The 18808-nt window shown below is 42.8% G+C and overlaps 1 protein-coding gene across 1 annotated transcript in view; it reads right to left on the bottom strand.

Moving 5' to 3' along the window:
- PLEKHA8 (pleckstrin homology domain containing A8) overlaps nucleotides 1-18808 on the bottom strand; it is a 31924-nt gene that overhangs the window by 9225 nt on the left and 3891 nt on the right. Inside the window, exons 2-11 of the mRNA XM_056336604.1 lie at nucleotides 11726-11842; nucleotides 10876-11031; nucleotides 8913-9037; nucleotides 7335-7493; nucleotides 6387-6427; nucleotides 5524-5681; nucleotides 2837-2996; nucleotides 2344-2429; nucleotides 1678-1736; nucleotides 251-381 (exon numbers count right to left, since the gene is read on the bottom strand). Of these exons, the coding sequence (XP_056192579.1) occupies nucleotides 251-381; nucleotides 1678-1736; nucleotides 2344-2429; nucleotides 2837-2996; nucleotides 5524-5681; nucleotides 6387-6427; nucleotides 7335-7493; nucleotides 8913-9037; nucleotides 10876-11031; nucleotides 11726-11842 (1192 nt within the window). The remainder of the gene's footprint in view (nucleotides 1-250; nucleotides 382-1677; nucleotides 1737-2343; nucleotides 2430-2836; nucleotides 2997-5523; nucleotides 5682-6386; nucleotides 6428-7334; nucleotides 7494-8912; nucleotides 9038-10875; nucleotides 11032-11725; nucleotides 11843-18808) is intronic.

Genomic DNA, 18808 nt, shown 5'->3' with positions numbered 1-18808 from the left:
TGGCCCAGTGATGTTCGCTGTAACTTCATTTTTATGGAAAAACAGGTTGCCTGCAATTGCTTTTTCAAGTCTTTTGGCAAAGTTGCAATGATACAAACACAGACAACTCATGACTCTTGAAACCAGCCAGTCTGCATTGATGGAGCCTGTGGAAAGTAACCAGTTTGCTCCACGTACATCAGCTTGCGCTGGCGAAAGGTCCCTCCTTGCACCTCAGCAATTCACCATGCAATAGATACAAGGTCGTTACCTTTTCAGCCACAGCAGAGCCTCCGTAGCAGAGTTTCTAACTTGTGCTACACCTGCATTCACTTCATGGAGCACTATCTTCTGAAGGGTATCAAACTCTTCTTTGTTGGTTATAAATTTCTGGTTTATTTTCTGGTGAAAAAACAAGAGGCGAATCTTTAGGGTTTTAAGACCAAACAATGACCTGTCCTATAAATACCAGGTATTTACCAGGACTCTTCCCTGAAAAGGGGTACCACAGATCCCCAGCCACGTCACACGTTCCCCACGGCTAGCTGTCTAGCTAACGCAAGCAAAAAAAAACCCCAAAAACAAAAAAACCAAAAAAACCCCAACAACAGCACGTCAAAGATTTACATGGAACCTACCATTTCTGTCTGACAAAATGCTTGAGGTTCAAATGGCATCCTCCACACTGGTGGAAAGGAGTTAATTCAACCTGCTCTCTAAGGAAAGTCCTATTTGCCCCAAGCTTCAAGTACAAGCAGATTACCTTCTGACCACTGCTAAACTGCGAAGTCTCAATGACACTCAGCCGTCATCGGCATGCTTAAGCTTTTTAATTTATTCCCAAGTTTGTTATACACAACTCCTCACAGAAACAAAGAGAGAAAATATCTAAGGGGCAGATAAACAAGAGTCTTCTTCTATATTAAAGGAGTAGTTGCCTATCACTTGACAATAAATATACAAGGTTTCAGTTTTTTAAGTAGCACTCTTCTCTCCTGCTGTTTTCAGTCTTTCAGTGATTACCTTCAGTAAGATAAGCAAAAACCTGAGTTACTTTGCACCAAACAAATCTGAATGTATGCAATGTTTCTTGTCATATACTCAGAAGGTATGTTTTTGTTTTTGTTGGTTTTTTTTTTGAAAGAAAAGCTATGAAAAGCCTCGCTACGAATACATCTTGTTTCACAAGCAGCACTTCAAACCTTTCCAGATGTGCAGCTGGAAGAACTTCCAGAACAAGAACTGAGGCTGTGGGGTTTGCCCTGGCCTGCTGAGAAGCTGCTTCTTAACATGTTAACTTCCTTTGATTTCATTGAGTGAAAGGGATCTTCCTCTCCCTCCATTTATTTTACAATCTAAAGTCAATATTGCTATCATCACGTCATGACTTACAACCTATTCAGCTCAGAATCAGTCATATTCATTAGGTGTAACAGATATTTTACTTGGCAGTCAGTCAAGTATTTCTTAAGTTTGCACACGACAACTGGATTTATTAAATGCGGGTCCTGTAAGGACAGAATTAGGGGCATTTCAGCATTCTGAGAGACTGTGATCTGACAGATGATAACATTATCAAATATTAATTAGCCTTTCAGTATTGACTCCTACAACAAAAATTCTTGAGCTTTAGTGCCTAAAATAGGTATTTTCTTTAAAACAAAGAAATAAAAAACAGTGCTAGGAATAAGCTGTTACCTTGATGTTACCTACAAAATCCATTTTAACAGGAGCAAAAACAGTTGGTCCCAGCTTGTCTAGAAAAAAAAAAAAACAAACACCACCGTATTTTAAAATTTTCCAGTTCTCATGTCTAAGTAACAATTCATTTCATCTAGTCTCTTAACAACCCTTCTAAATGGCAGGAGAATACTACAATAATAACACAAATCTAAATCTTTCTTTGGTGTTGAACCAATCCACCCCAGTCGGTACAAGCGTGAAAATACACCAGTCTGGGATGTGGATGCACTGTCGGATGCAGGGGCCACGCAGGTGAGGGCTGCACTAGCTGGAGACAGAAGTCTTTAGAAAAATCAAATAGATAGTACAGCTGCTGGTATGCTGTCAGCCATGTGGGATGTGTAAGGCAGCCACACTGCTCTTTTCAGGGAAAGAAATGGCTGTTTCAGATAGACCTATAGATTTCCAGACAGCTTATACATGGGTTCCATCTAAATGCAAGCGGATAAAGCAGAAGAGTAAGAAACATCTTCTGGGACCAGTCAATTTGATTCTGTTGATAGAGGCTGTTTCTACGACATCACTTTAGCATAGAAATGAACTCTCCAAACCAGTGGCTCCACCTTTTGTCACAAGTGGCAGCAGTGAAAAGGAGTCAGAGGGAGAGAAGGAGCTGCTTACCCAGAACGGGCACAATCGCATAACATGACTCCAGAAACTCTTCTGTCGGTATGCCCTCCTCCTCCCGAAGTTCAATATCACTGAACCTGGTGTCCAGGACAAGCAGAAAAGATTTTTACCTTAACAACTCCTTTTGTGCAACTTCTAAAAGCAAAAAAAGTTTCATGCCCACTTCATTTGCACAGGGCTAAAATGTACAGACTTGGAACCATCAACGTGGCTTTTGTTTCACTGGATTAAAGTAAACGACTGCAGAAAATACCCATTTGGTGGGGTACAAGCAAGGCCTGCAACTGCAAACAAGGAAAAAGCCTCCCACTCCACTGTACAGTTAATTTTACTGTAAAGGATACCTTCTTCAATAACTGTGCTGTATGCAGCCTTGTTAAATAATGTCAGCAAAAACAGCTTTACAGACAGAAGAGTCTTAAAAATGAGTGAATTAAAGGCTTAATGAAATTTTAATAATCCTTTTAATTGAAATCTGTACTACCTATTGCTCATGACACTGAAGAAGGTAGGAGAATCGTTTTCATTTCTGTCTTCTTCACACAGAGTCAATCCACTTAAAGAATCTGTCTCCAACTGCAGCAACTTGTGGGCACCACAGCTTCCTACAGCTTGCAGCTCGTTCTCTCCACCTTCTTTAATGCCTTAAATTCACAGGAAACAGAAGAAAAACAAAAATAGACAAAGAAAACAGTGACATACCCATATCGTTATACCTGTTTATCAAGATGCTTTCTAGTTGAAGGAAGGCACTTGGATATCTGGATCATGGACATTTGAAAGCTTTCCCTGCCAACACCGTGACTCTCACCACAGGTCTGTCAGGTGCTCAGATCACATTTCGATCAGTCCCTTCCCCGTTTCTTTTAATTAGACAGACCAAGCACCACACTCCAAAGCAGGTGAGCCCACACATCCTCAGCGAGGACAGCCTTACGAGAGAAGAGCATTGAAGAAGCAAGCGGGCAGCAGGCAGCAGATTCATCTCCTTGAAAGAAAGATTACTTCTCAGTGGCTGTAACCTGCTCAGTGCTGATAAAGCGGCACAGTGCATTTTCAAAAGCAAAAGAATAATAGTGACTTGTTTGCTCCTTCTGATAAGTAAACTGGCTGCTTAGATGGATGTTGTTAAGATATCAAAGGCTGATATGTTCTACCCGGTTTATATGAATATCCTTAAAGTTTCCCAGAAAAAGCTTCAGGTGCCTCTTGCCCAGTGTGGTCTGTTTTATTTCTTCTTTGGGGTCAGGTGCATCTGTTTCAAATAAACAGCACCACATGAGCACCTCCAAAGGAAGACAAAGTCTTCTACATCCCACGCATGCTAAGACTTTCTGACCTCATGGAAAGCTGCAGAGAACAAGTCAAGAAGGAAAAATGATATATTCACAGCATCTCCAGCATACAAACCATACATCTTGCTGCCAGACTGTCAAACTAGCATTCAAGATTTTCCAGAGAACCTGTTTCTCCAGGAAAGGAATACTTTCAAGTGCCAGTGAGGTTTACAGAGCTAAAGCAGAACTGAGCTTCTGGTTGAATCCATCAAGCTGCAAGGAACTCTCTTCCTCCAAGTGAAGTCTGGAAGCAAGCTTGCAGCAGGTCCCTACTGCTTGCAGAACCACTGAATAAGCCTTGGGCTGGGTGGCAAAGAGAACCACTCGCACCCAGTAACAGCAACAAGACTTCAACCATTCTCCTCAGGGCAGAGAAAAATGGCCTCAGCCATCACTGACTGTGCCTCATTTGCAAGCAAAGTGACTCTGCTAAGGAACTAGAGTTTGTGGGATACACAAGACCGACACACAGGCTGATGAGCAGACAAACAGCCCGAGTCTGCAGTGACTCCACAGGAGTGCCATTCAAAAAGCATGGGGTCCTCTGGAATTTCACACTCGAACACAGTAAGCCCTAAATGACAAACAGAAATTTCTTAGGGGATTTAAGTGCTTTTAAATAATAAAGGGAGGAGGGAGGAGTGCTTTTAAATAATAAAAGGAGGAGGGAGGGAGGGAAGAGTATCTGAGACAGGGCAGAGCCCCTGGGCTCACAGGGAGCACCCAGACAAAGCCATCAGCCATCAGCAAGGCGGAGCCCCAGGCTGGCTGGCACTGCACCTTCTGCTGCACCCTGTACTGCCAGCAAAACTCTGCAACTTAAATGCGCATACTCAAGAGGAGGTAGGCTTTTCCCCTTTTTGCAAAGGAACAACCTCCACAGCTACATGATACCAACAACCTGACTTGAATTCATTTGATCTCCTTGCTTCAGCGCTGTACTCTTGAGGTATTACGCTAAATGGTGACACATGTATGATATTCTGCCGGGACTTGCCACACTATGCAACACCAGTGACAGAAATTAGAAAAACTCCAAAGAGAACCCACGTAAGAGCAAAATCACCATCCTTATTAACTTGCACTTAAAAACTTTAGTTGATTATTTTTGGAATAATGGCCAGGCAGAGAAAGCTACTGTTCAAGAACGATACAGTCCATTCAACAGGACAAGCAGAAATCGTATGTTACTTGTACAGACTTACCAAAATTAAGTTCAGCAGCCCTTAACAATATAGCTATCTTGGCTGGAATTTTAGACTGAATTAGTTCAACAGTGTTTTACTGAAGTCACGCACAAATCTAAGTTTCATGCTGTTGCTAAGGTAACGGAAGAAATAAGGTGCTTTCTAGTATACTCTCAGTTGCAGAAAAAGGGTTAATTTTCTGTGAAGATTTGTCAGAACAATCAAGAACAACTACAAGGTCAACCTCTCCCAGACAGGCACACAAAGCTTCAATGTTCCCCTTCCTCGTAGGTACCAGCATTCCCAGAGGAGAGCCTCTGGGAATAACGTTGTCTGTCCACAATGCAAGAGCCCAAGCTCTGCCAGGCTGTATTGTTATACATGTCAATCAGCACCTAGAGGAGCCTCCACTTGTCCAAAAAAGAATTCTTAATTTCCTATCCCATTCAGTCCCAAGTTAGCTGTCAACAAGGGCAGGAGCTATTCTGAGAAGACTTGCAAAGGGCAGATACCAGACTAAAACACACAGATATTCCCTCTCCTGGGAAGCAAGGTATCAGATCAGCACTCCCACAGGCAGCCTAAACCTCCTTCCATTTACACTTAAAGAGTAATGATCCTGGATAAAAGACAGTGTATATATTTACCTGCCAAATCCTCTGCTATGTGATCTTCAACAGAAACATCATTGCTCCCCTCATTTGTTTCCAGGTTTAAACATTCCAGACTTTTAATAAGGGTTTGCTCTTGATGGTTGATTTCTGCTTTTACAGAGCCATTTTCACATGGGTTCATTTCCATCTGCCTAAAGAAAGAGAAAGAATAACGGTTAGTGTATAAAACATTGCTCGGTAAGCTTCTTCCTGTGAAAACACACAAATAACAGTAAGAGCAAAATAGTCGACAGAAACTATAGGCTGCCACAGGCTGCTCTGAGCAAAAGATCTTGTCTAAAATAGTAAAAGGAACTAGGCAGCTCTCTGCAGCAAACAGGATTAACGATTCAACCTCAGTTTGCAGTTTGAATACATTTACAATGACCTTTATTAAAGAAGACATACTAAACAAAAATACAATTGATTAAAAAAAAGAAAAATCACAGGCAAGTATTGTAACTAAAAGAATATCCCCTCCTAAAATCCCCTACTTTAAAATATATACCCTTGCCACCTACTCCACTCCTGCACTCCATCAATGATTTTACGAGCTGATGGAGTGGAACCTAAGATGCAGGAAAGAGCACTGAGGTGGGAGAGAGCTGGCTGGTGACTGACCAGGAAGTTACCAAGTGGATGGCTGAGAAAAATAAAAGGGAAAGGGCTGATAATGAACAGAAATGAAGCGGGGTGAGCAAGCTCCCTTTTGTCGTGTCTTCTTCCAAGTACGCAGCTCAGAGCAATACAATTCTGCCTGCACCCAATACTAGTAATATTAGAGTAAAAATATGAGAAGAACAAACGCTACCAAAAACAGATCAGAAAGAGACTGATAGAAAATACTTTTATTATACCTTTCCGTTGAGGAGTGACTGGGCAAGACAGAGTGCTTTATCTGTAAGATAAGTGGGGAGGGAGAACATTCCTTAAAGCAAAAAGACTTTTTCATGCTTCTGAAACATCACATTTTATTAAACACAAGTTTGAGCCTCAAAAAAAGCTAAGCATACGCTCACTAATTCTCTGACCTGGAAGCAGTGTACAGACAAACGCAAAAAAGGTGCTACATTATTACACCATTAAAATATTGAAAAGAAAAAAACCAAACAAACCAGACTTCTTTCAGAAGCTAGCTAGCAAGTGCCAAGTGAGACACCATTACAGCATGGGGAAAAGAGGGCAGTAAGTCTTCTTTGCAATTATGTTTTCTTTAATTCAGAAAAAAATTGTGAAAAAACAGAAGAAAAGTGAGGCCAGATACGAGGTATGGTGAAGTAATCTCACTTGCCAGATGCGGTGATGCATTTAACTTCCTACATACACCTTAATCTGCTGTTTGCCAGAGATGCTCCAGTTTCACATACGTAGTTGTCGATCCAGGACTCAAGAAAGTGCCCTTGTCATTAAGATGACAAGCTCATCAGCTCCTGTTAGCCTTCCGACCACAGATCCGTCGCTGCAGCAGCTTACAAGAGTAATAGCTGCTGTGAGCTCCCACAACGGACCAACTTGCCGTAAAATCAAAGTATTTTGAAACACCACTGTCTGCAGCTGGAGCAGGCCCTGAAAGTTAATGCTTAATAACTTCCACCTGTCATTAAAAGTTAAGAGATTGGTCACTGCTTATTATAAAGTGGCCCTACCTCACTTGTAAGCCACAAGAAATTGCAGAGTATCTCCAGTGGAGAACGACTAGCTATAATATGGGTAAAAACGCATTCCCTACTTCTACAAATGGTACTTTACAAAAGGGTGCCTTAGCATCCTTGCCCAGACTGAGAGAAGAGGATACCGGCCATTACCTTGTTCGTTCTGAGAACTGCTAAATGGGGGGATCCCGGCGGGGTCTGGTGCAGTAACTCAGAAGTGAAGGCAGTATTCGCAATCTGCATACATTCTTCAAGAGTCTTCAGGAAGGTGTCGCAGGTTGATTTTAACAGAGCTCCCATATCAATCTCGCTCTGTGGGAAGAAACCGATTGGAAGAAACGGACTCACCACAGAAGATCAGGTTGGAGCAACTAATGTCTACAAAGCTCACAACTCCTATGGTCATGATTTGTGTTTAACACAAATTCACATGCAATGTGTCAGCTGTGCAGAGAACTGGCATCACGTATTACTGGGGCTGTGCCCCCTCGCGGCATTACCACTCTCGTCAGCCTCTCACTACAAGCTCGGTACGCTTGCGTTTTAAACGAAATGCCTCTTAGTTACTGAGCTCTGGTGTTAAAAGTGTAGTAAATACTAAGCCTTGACGTAGTCAACAACCGCATTCCAGAAGACAGGAGAAATGAAAAGTAAACAAATCAAATAGATACCAAATGATCTGCAGATAATTCAAAAAATGCCACGAACAAAAAATTACTGCAATTGAAAAACAGTCAGAATGAAGTATCACATTGTCACAATCCTCCTCTTCAACTCTGCAAAGTGCAATTATTGATGCTGAAACGCTTTTAGCAATAAATCTTTCCAGTTAAATACCAGTAAGATCAGGGAAAGCGAGCTTTCCCCCAGAAGCATGAACTATGAGCTGAATAAATACCACATTACTTCTTTGTGTCGACACCTGTGAGCTGCAAGTTCTAACAGTGCCTTTTAGTAATTTATACACTAGGTCACGCTTCTGCACTCTCTGTTAATTCACCAGAAACAGTTCATCAGGTATCCTTACAGAGATGGTTTGGACATACAAATAATTAACCTTCACATGTTTGACCCCCTGTCCTGCACCTGAGGACCCACCCCTCCAGTGGGAGACATCCTGGAAGTCCACACCAGCTTCTCTAGCAAGTGATGTTCTTCGCACGACTCTCTCAAAGCAAGGGGCAGATCACCGTCATTAGAAGACCCATCTTGAACAAGGCTTCTACGGTCAGGAAGATTTGCGAAGTTTGAAACTTTTAACTTCAGTGAAGCTAATCAGGCAGTTCTATCCAGCAATTTTGCTTTTTTCTGGTCTGCATCATCTCTTGACCTTTTAAGGGGTTTGGTTGAGAACAGAAGTGTTTTGCTGAGCAGGATATCAATGACTCAGATGCAGACAAATGTGCACTTCTTGCAAATTGTCTTTTTATTAAAAGGATCTACTTTTTTGATCCACCATGTACACATGATCACCTACAGAGGTGGTATTACCTAGATCACAGATAGACATCATCTCATCACCTGCTACCCCAACACAGGGAAAGTTCCTTGCAACAATACAGTATTACTCCTTTTAAACAAAACTTGTGTGGGTACATTATTTCCCACACGTTGTCTGCAGAAATGGTGCAATACTAGGTAACTGTGAGTGAATACTACACTGGTTAACCAGAATAGTTCACAATGCTCAACACTTTACAGATGTGGTCTACAGCAAAAATAAAGCTGTACCTCTGATTCCGATACACCAGAAATGCTGGCTTCCTTCGTTTTATGTACTTGTTGAACAAGGAGGTTACAGTACAGTCTAAGTTCAGACATTTTAGTCTTCAAGGCTTCTGTGTTTTCAGTGAACTCTAAAAGTGAAAGAAGAGTTAAATTTATTAAATCTATCTTGCAGCGTATGACTTTGGAAAGTTGCTGAAATAGTATTATCCAATCTAATTCATTCAGTACTTCCTTACTTCAAAACATTTTCTATGAACTCAAAAAGATGAGCTGGACTGGCTATGAATTATGATCCTGACAAGTAAAATACTGTTTCATGATTTGCCATCAGACAGGAACAGTATGTTCCTAGAGTTAGGACACAGAAAAACAGCAAGTACACAACACTTAACCTTAACACCTGACACAACACTTGGCCTTTTGAATACACAAACCCCTACATATCGTATTTTTTGTTTTCACTAAGTAGCTTAAGGTGCAAACAACTGGAAGTAAGGGATGCACCCTGTCCAGCGCAAAGGGAGTAAATTAATATATACACCCTTGAATGACAAGAGTGGTTGAGGTAGGAAGGGGCCTCTGGAGACCAGCTAGTCCTACTGCCCTGTTCAAAGCAGGGTCAGCCAGAGCATGTTGCTCAGGGCCATGTCTAGTCAGATTTTGAACATTGCCAAGGATGGAGACTCCAAAACTCTCTGTGCAACCTGTTTCAGTGCTCCTTCATCCTGACAATATAAACATTTTTGCTTATGTCTCAATGGAGTTGCTAGTATTTAAATTTATGCCCATTTCCTTTTGTCCATTCACTGAGAAGACTCTGGCTCCACTTTTTCTATGCTCTCACAACAGATACTTCCTTTAATCATCTTAGCAGCCCTTTCCTGGACTCACTCCAGCATGTCCATATGTTTCTTGTACTGGAGAGTGCAGAACTGAGCAGACTAATCCAGATATAACTAACATTTAATCTGAGATTTTTCAGAAGTAATTTTTTTTTACATTAAGAGTCCCAGAATTACAAAATAAATTAATTTCTCCGTTAATGAGAGTAACATGGTTTAGTTCTGCAATTACATCAGTAGCTTTTCACCCTGTGCTACTCATAGACATGACTTTGTTCTGCTTCTAGCCACTGTGCATCAGATTCCCACTTCATGTAGGACCCTGCAGTACCACCTTCTGCCCAGTTTTGACTCAGTTTAAACCAGCAGATCAAAGCCTGGTGAAGATGTACGTAAGACATAAGGAGAATCAATTCCTCACCTCAGGGAAAAGAAGTGCCTGCCGCCCTGCATGTATTCAGGATCACTGATGTATTAACAATAATTCAATAATTCAGTAATTTGCTGTTTTTCCATCTTCTACACGGTAGGAAGATTATTGATGAAAGCAAAGGGGTAAGTGAATTAATTTTCATAGCCTGACCATGATCAGATTTCAGTTTCTGAATATTACTATGCACATTTAAAACCAAATGCAAACCTTTATTTTAATTGCCAAGGGATTCTTGAAATGCACAAGACAGCCCAGCTAAAGCAGGAAGGAAAGGGTGCGAGGAACTCGAAAGCTCCGGAGACACTGGTATAGGAGGCTGGGTCATCATACTAAGACAGCTGCACAAGGTGGGGGTCGTAGCCTCATACACAGCCTGCATCCCAGTGACCTGCAGCCAGGAGCCGCTCACTCCTTGTACTTACAGAACCCATCAGCACATGGTTTTCATATCATTTCCAAGTACTATATTTTAAGGAAAAGCCAAAGTTTTGAAAATCCTGCACTGAGAGCTAACACCTGAAATTTCTAGCTAGAGCTGCCACATGGCTTGGCTTTTAGCAGCACCACAGACCTGAGGCACAGGTTGGACACAGAGTTCAGGTATAGATTTTGTCATCTTTGTGGGTACATCTACTAGGGCAAGGATGGGGAAATAAGAAGCAAACAATATGCATCAGCAAAATGTTCTTGCCTTTTTCCTTCTGCGTCCTGCTGTCAGTCAGACAGGCTTTCGCAGTTCCCAGTGCAACCAGCCACTTTTGCCTTTCAACTGCGTTTCTTGCCTTCAGATAGAAGTATTGCTCCCCTGGGATGATCAGGTCCATTCGTGTGTTATCTGCAGGATGAACTGGAAAAAGCATAGATTTCAGACCAGTCCCTCAGCGCTTCCCTGCCCAACTGAATATCCCAACAGATACATTAGGTGACAGGTCAAACAGTAATGGAAGAGGAGGAATCTACAGCTCCAGACCTCCCCTGTTGCCATTTTATGACTTCTCTTCTAAGTTACAGAATAGACAGGACACACACATGTACAGCTGTGGGACAAAAAGCTACAAAAAGCAGTTTTAAGAAACAGGCTATGAAAAATCAGTACACTATCATCTAGGAGTCTAAGGAAAGGGCATCCTCTTCTGGCAAGCCTCTCTTTCAGGTTTCCAAACTGTAACTGAATCTTAAAAGATGTGGCAAGTAATGCAATATGAGCGAGCAGACCTAACATACTGCAGTTCAGTATTCATATTTCTAGCTTCAGTTTTGTGCTTATGAAGAGTCATTTGCAGCTATGTGACGTTCCACCACAGCTCATGAAAAACAGTGACCCACCTGCACGTAGAACACCCATTCTATTAGAGGCTTGCAGCTCTCTTAACATTTCCAGAATACTACAGCATAAAACCTGACATATAGGTCAAGTTACTGAGTGACTACATATGGAAGAAATCAAGCCACCACATAGCTCTTGTGACCTGAAACCTCATCTCAAATGCAACATTACTGGACAAACTTTGTGCAGCTGAGTGTTACGGTCTTCTAGTTACCTTGAATTTCACACACGGCCATTTGGATGCTTCCCTTACAGCCCTTCCAGGCATCTTCCTGAGAGTCGTAATAGGACAGGATGCCACCACAGAGAAGAAACCATCGAGGCTGCCAGCCTGAAAAACAAAACTGCATTTCTCAGTTAATTCTCTCCCTGCGATTCCACCATCTTTCTCATTTGGGATTCGCTGCAAGTAAGGCTCCAAAGATTCTCAGTTCCCCTGGAAAATTAAACCTTTTGAAGCAGTAAGATTTGTGGACAGGTCTGGATGTTGCACACCCCAACCCCTGCTTGCTGGCAGCTGTGTGTCCTTTCTGCAGGCAGCTGGACCACAGCAGTACGTTCCTGAGATGCCATGTGTCACTTTCAGCAGTTTTGCTAACATGGCATCACTGACCCCCTCTTCCAAACCCACCTTTTCAGTTCACTACCCCTCAATTCCCTCTATCACTCCTCAACCCACCTCTTCACTCTCTCCAAAAGCCACCCCAGCTTACTGTCTTGCCTTACATGCCTTCCTCCTTTGCAGGAAGGGCTAGCCAAATCGTCTGGAAAAGCGACGGGCAAGAAACTCCTAAAAACCAGGGTCAGGAGGACACGGAGGCAGATGTGTTGATTTCTGAACACCATCTTTCAATGAAGCAGTTCTCAACAGCTCTTGAAACTCCCGTGCTGCCCGCATAAAAAAGTAGCCTCAAATGAATCACCTGCACCTCTGGATACCTTCCTGAATAACCAGAACACCAGGCTAGACCAGAACCTGTTCTGGGTACGCTTTTGTCCACCCTGCTGCCTGACTTCAGAGGTAAACTACGCTTTTTGTTCTCTTCTTTTGGAAGTACTACAGCAGTATGAAAAGGTATAAACAAACAAGACATGACAGCTGCTGTTTATGACTAATTAAAAACTACAAGCTCATTAACTTAAGAAGAATCGAGGCAGCAACACCGCTGGAGGAAAGCAGCTTTCATTTCTGAGCTGCAACAAGCTTCCCTGGCCAGGACCAATGGATGGAGATCCCAAAGCTCCACACTGTGCCAGCAAACCATCTCTGGGAAAACACTCTGACAAGACCGTGCGGGCCACGTGGCTCCCAGGCATTTTTGGAGGGGAGCCCCACTTCTGGGGTCCCCTGCACCGGGGCTCTGCCAGCCAGCACGGCACAGCAGGAGCCCAGCCTGCGCTTGGACCAGTATCATATTGGAGGAATGACTGCTCCTTACCAGCTAGGGAGCGATTCCTCAGGCTGCTGCTGAAGCCTAGCCCAGCTCAGGTTAAGTTTAGAAAGCCTTAAAGCCACGGGCTAACAGCAGAAGTATGGTTTGGGGTTTTTGGTTTTGTTGGTTTTTTTAAACAAGCAATACCACAGCATCTAGGCCAACCTAGTCATAGATTGCTGAACCTTGCGGTGGCTGGAAAACAATTTAAACAAATCCTTTTTCACATTCTTCCAGAACTCTTCCATTATTTCCTAGGAGAATATAAATATATTATAAATGCCATTCTCAATCATTCTTTAATATGAAGGGGGGAAAAAAAAATCACAAGAATGGGAATACAAAAAAAGAGAAAACAGGAAGATTGATTTTTATTTGTCTTGCCACCAAAATAAAGAAACTATCCTAAAAGTCCCTACTGATATGGAGGAACTCACAAAAAAAAAAAAAAAAAAAAAAAAAAGAAGAGGTGATTGTTCAGCAGAGAGAAGCAGTTAATTGCTTCAAACACTCAATGGCACGGAACCAATCCTTTAAATAATGCACAGCGCCACAGTCAATACAAGCCTCTAATTCAGTCTGGAGATCCTGCTGCTGCACATGAATCATTTCAGCCACGGTCCTACCGCTTACAATTGCAGCCGATGCCCAACCAAATTGCATCCCATCAATCAAAGGCTGTGCAATCAATTAGCCAACATACAAAGCACTCTGCCTCCATCACTTCGGAGGATGGTTAAAAATATGTTATGAGTCAATATATTTTGTTGAGGTTTTTGTTTGGTTAGGGTTTTTGGTTCTGGGTCTTTTTTTTTTTTTTTTCCTCTGAGGGGGAAACAGCAATTATCTGTCTTCCTTTGCAGAACCTAACTGTTCTTTATTAGGTATGTATTTAAAAGTCCACGATAGGCAAGCATATAGTGTAAGTAGGACAGCATATATTTTCAAAACAGAATTGTTACACTAATAAGAATACATTTTTGTAATAGGAAACCAATTTAAAAAAAAAAAAAAAATCACAGCAAGGTTCTGTCAGAAGATGCACTAACCACCTGGTACTCACTGACACTGAATCAGCAGCCATGGGAAGGTTATCCTAAACAACCAGCTAAAAATAGCACGTGGCTGACAAATCATGGGCAGTGCAACAGGGATACCATCTTCAATTACAGAAGCTTCACATTTGCAGACAAAGAGCAGAGGAAAAAAAACCCACAAAAAAAACTAAGCAGCAAAAAGACACTCAGATGCTTCCATGAACACAAGTCTTGAGTTTATTCAGTTTTATTCTCTCTCCATAGTGTCCTAGCAGTATTGCAGTTTTTGGAACTGAGTATTCAGACTTTACTTGATACAGAAAGTTAAAGCTGAACCTTTCAAGTTCTTGCTGGTACCAGCACTAAGACAACTTTGAAGAAGAATTTACTACACCCATTTACACTGGTGGTGCACAGGCAGGACAAAATCTAGCTTATACTTCCACAGCTCATTTTAGAGGCATAGAGCCATTAACAGTAAAAATTGACTTTGCTGGGGAATGTATTAAAAAAAAAAAAAAAAAAAAAGACAACACTAAAATGCAAAGCACAATCAAAATGACTAGTAGCTTCAGGTCTCGGTCAAAGAAGAAAGTGAAGAGATTCCAAACAACTTTACAATTGGTTAAGGTCCTAATATATATTGCATGCCTGTGTGAAACTTAAGAGTTAGTACTTGCAGTGCCTGGAAGATCTGATACTGTCTACTACAGAAACCGACATTTAAGCAGTCTGTGCCTGCTAAGGATTCAGGATTTCTCCAGAAATTTCCACAGCCTGAAAGAGCTGCCTACTTCCACCATTACACTTCAGGCAGTCTGGATACAGCTATCGCTAAGCAAACTTGACACTTCTTGATAACACAGCTGAAATTTGGATGTAACTCAAACTTTAATGTTACACAACTCAGACTCCAGACAGCATTTGTTCCAAAGTGCCAAGCCTGAAATAAAAAAACCCCACACATTTGAAGACATGTAGATCATGTCAGACTTAACACAAAGCCAAACCATCTGGGAGAATTACATACTCAAGAAGTCAAACTGATGACCTGGAAAACAAGCTGCAATTAAAGAGATGCCAGTTCCAGTTGCATTTCTAAAAGGCACAAAAGCCAGACACTCAGATTTTTATTATTGCTTGCTTTCCACTAGAATTATGTAATACTTTATGCTTATTCATTTCTTGAGCTTCAACATGTCTTTAGAAAAAACTTACACAATAGTCCTTGGACTTCTTTGACCTTAATCAGATTTTAAGTGCTGATAGGAGATAATTCCGAAATTTCCAGGTTATGGCAACATCCACCCAACAGGAGGAATTAAACCCTTCATCACACTCCTACTGCTAGTATCGTGGGCAACACCCAAGCCTTAGCTGCAGGTGGCAAGTCAGGGTCAGATCCCTGCTTTTCTGTGCAGGGTTGCAAGAAAGTCCCAGAGTGGCTGCTCTGACAGTCAGGAGACCTCTCACAGCAAGAGCAAGCAACATCCACGCTTTTACTGCAACCTGAACAAAAAGCAAGCTGTGCCGTGTGTTCATCATCCCACTACCCACCACCACCTCCCAGCACCCAAGGGCAGAAGAAACACAGCTTCTGCTCAACGACCGATAGCTGGATGAGAACTGCTGAAAACTCAGCTCAAACAGGGCCAAGGCAGTGCTGGTGTCTTGCAAAAAAGCAAAAGAAAATCCAATAGATGTCCTTCCCCAGCTGTCAGTGTTGATGCCAGTCTATGAATGCCACCAGGTCTGCACCTCTGCTAAAACCCAGCCTGCTGCCAGTTGTTTGCGTAGCAGCTGTTGGCCAGAACACAGCACCTTCCCCTCCTGCAACTGTGACTGCAAAAAACCTGCCTTCCAGTTACGAGGAAAGTCGTATTTGCAGTTAGAGGATGCATCTAACAGCCAAAACACAGGACTGAGTCAAGAGATCTTATTTCCAGCTTAGAAAGAAGACTGCTGAGCTGCCATGGAGTGCGCTGAAAAATCCCCTCGACTTCTGTCCTGAGTCCCCTGCCTCTCCCCACTTACACAACACAAATGCTTCGTGCCAGCCCAGAAAGAGCCCAGCTGGTCTTAACATACTAACGGATGAGGGCTTCCCTGGGGAAACGAGGCGGTGGAAGTCTTCGTGTCACAAATGGACAAAACGCTCATTTCCAAGATCCCAGAGCACTTGCAACCTCAGCTCTCGGGCACCCACCCTTACACCCCAGTCCTTCACAACTGACCGTGCGACTCGGTTCAGCTGGGGCAGCCGTGCCTTTCACGCTGTCAGCCAGCACCAGGTTTCTAGTCAGTAAAGGTATTTAGCAAAAGAGTATCTTACATGGACCAAACTTGAGACTTTCACCCTTTTTTCCCCCCTAATACAACAAAAGGAAGAAAGACAGTTAAAGGATTATCTTGACATAAGCATTTCGCACCCAAAAGTGCCATCTGCTTTTTCCATACAGCCTCCTAAGGCTACCCAGTATTTTGGGAAGGGCAATCCCAGGCACCGGAACATATTTTGCAGCCTTAAAGCCTTAATTCTGTAGCAAAACAATGTGACAGGACAAAACCCCAGCCTGTATCCATGAGGGACAGCAGAAAGCGAGACAAGACTGTGTAACAGTGCATGCCTCTCTCAGCTATTATCCTCTCACCTAGACAGCAGCTTCTAGAAAAGCCCACCCTGCAATTTTACTCTGATTATGCACGTATTAACAGCAGGAATCAATACCAAAAGCCCCTAAAGGTAATGAAGTTAACAGATTTCACACTTCAGCTATGGTATCACTTTTTTAAAGCACTTTGAGGGACACGAGAAGCAAGCAACAGCTGGAACTAGCTTTGACGCAGTGACCCTCTCCCAGATTCTTCTCACAGGAGTCCGGTAAGATCCACCCTCATTTCAATCACAACCATTAGAGCAGTGCTAGCAGCACTGAAAGAGCATCCTGCCACCACAGGGCAACTGGGCTTATTTGCAAATGATTTCATGCCAGCGCCCAGCCAAGGCAGGGAGAGCCCAGTGCACCAGTCGTCCGGCATTTGTGCAAGGGACACAGCGAAAGGACAAAGGGCAGAGAGGGGATCATAGTGAGTGATGGTGGCAAAAGTTCAGCAATCCAGGCCACTGCTCAGACAGACTAATTCAAATTTACTGGGAGTTTCCTTCCTCTGTTTACACCTTCCAGCCCCAGCAAACTCGCTTCTCCTCTCTCTGACCCCAGGGGTGGTTATCAGGCCATTCTGAGCCAATGCAATGAATTTATGTAAACACATACAGACACCACTCGATGCTATCTCTTCTCCACCGCTCTGCCACACCTTTCATTTATGTCCTACCCAGCCGTTCTCTGTGATCATTTATTTATTTCAGCGCAGAAGGACTGAATGCAGAGGCACCGGTACTGCAGCATACCTGGCAGGGAATGCTGCACCACGCAGGATCTGCTGCATCGCTCTAACACCTACCGAGGAGAGAGGGGACACCAATTTCCATTTCTGCAGCCTCATCAAATTTGTACTACTGTGAGCACATTACCCAGTTCCAAAAAGGTACGACAAAATCGAGAGTGCTGCATGAAGAAAGATGGAGTAAAGGGAAGAGAGACATGAGAAAGAAGGTCAAACCACGCAAACATATAATGATGCAAAATCCACAGAGAATGAACTAGCCAGGCCCCCAAGCATCCTGGGTGAAAAGTGTAGCCAGAACTGGGTGAGACTGTCATTCACCTAAACCTAAAATGGTACTGGGCAGACCATTGCCCTGAAGGCAACAGAAACTGCACCTGTCTAGGTCCACCTCCACAAAAGCCAGACTTCTAATTTTATACAATCAGAACTTGGACTATACCCAGAGGCTGAAAAGGAACGAAAAAATGACAAACAAAAGCTTTTTAGAACCAAATGTTTATCTAAGAGTGAAGTTTTCAGTTACTTCCTCCCTCTCTGGAAACAGAGGACCTTAAATCCAGAGCTTGACATCAGCGGGAAGCATACACATCTCCCATCCTAAAAGGTCAGACTTCTTAAATTAAAATCCCAACACAAAGACTCACTCTAAGCAGTATCACGTGCAGTATCCGGATTCAAGCTATAAAAACTAACGCTCTTCTTTTCGTGAGCTTTCCCCCCAAAGCTTGTTAAGGAATTCTGAATCATTAGAGACAAGAGTAATTTAAAGTTTTACATGAGAACTGAAATTTACTGCTTGGTGCTGGCTCTTGGAATATCAGGATAAATTGGAAAGAATTCAGAGCACAGCAATAAAATGAGAGTGGATGACCACGTCCAGGAAGACGGGGTACAGCTGACTATGGTATATGGTATGATGCAGCGTCACTAGTGATGGCATGAATGCAAGGGTGTCATGCCTTGAGGAAGATGAATTAGTTAGGGTTAAGAGTTACTCAGCACAATTAAGGAAGTGAGTATTTAAATACCAGGAAAAGCTTAGCTTTATGAAGAAAAGCTATGAAAGCCATTTCACTTAGCATATAACGAATACCAGGCAAGTCAGTGAAGGCAGTCAGCATTTTTTGTTCTAATGACGAAGCTACCTTTGATTCCCAAGCCAAGAACTTATACATACCACCTCTTCCAGAGTCTGTGGTAACCCTGCCAGTGATCCCAGTTAAGGCATACTTATGCCAAAGGTCTGAACTGAGTTGAATTTCAGCCGGGGGGGAGGGGGGGCGGGGGGAGCAGGTATTACCTTGAAAGCCCCAAACTCTCACACACACCACTGAAGAAGGGTATTCCCCAGCTCCATGCTCTGTTACCCTGTGGGTAAGCAATGGCTTACCCATTCTATAAACCTGGTGAGAAATC

This window comes from Falco biarmicus, chromosome 4, assembly GCF_023638135.1.
Source record: "Falco biarmicus isolate bFalBia1 chromosome 4, bFalBia1.pri, whole genome shotgun sequence".
In the NCBI taxonomy this organism is placed as follows: Eukaryota; Metazoa; Chordata; class Aves; order Falconiformes; family Falconidae; genus Falco; species Falco biarmicus.
The sequence above is the reverse complement of the archived record's forward strand: the minus strand, read 5'-3'. Positions and strand labels throughout refer to the sequence as shown.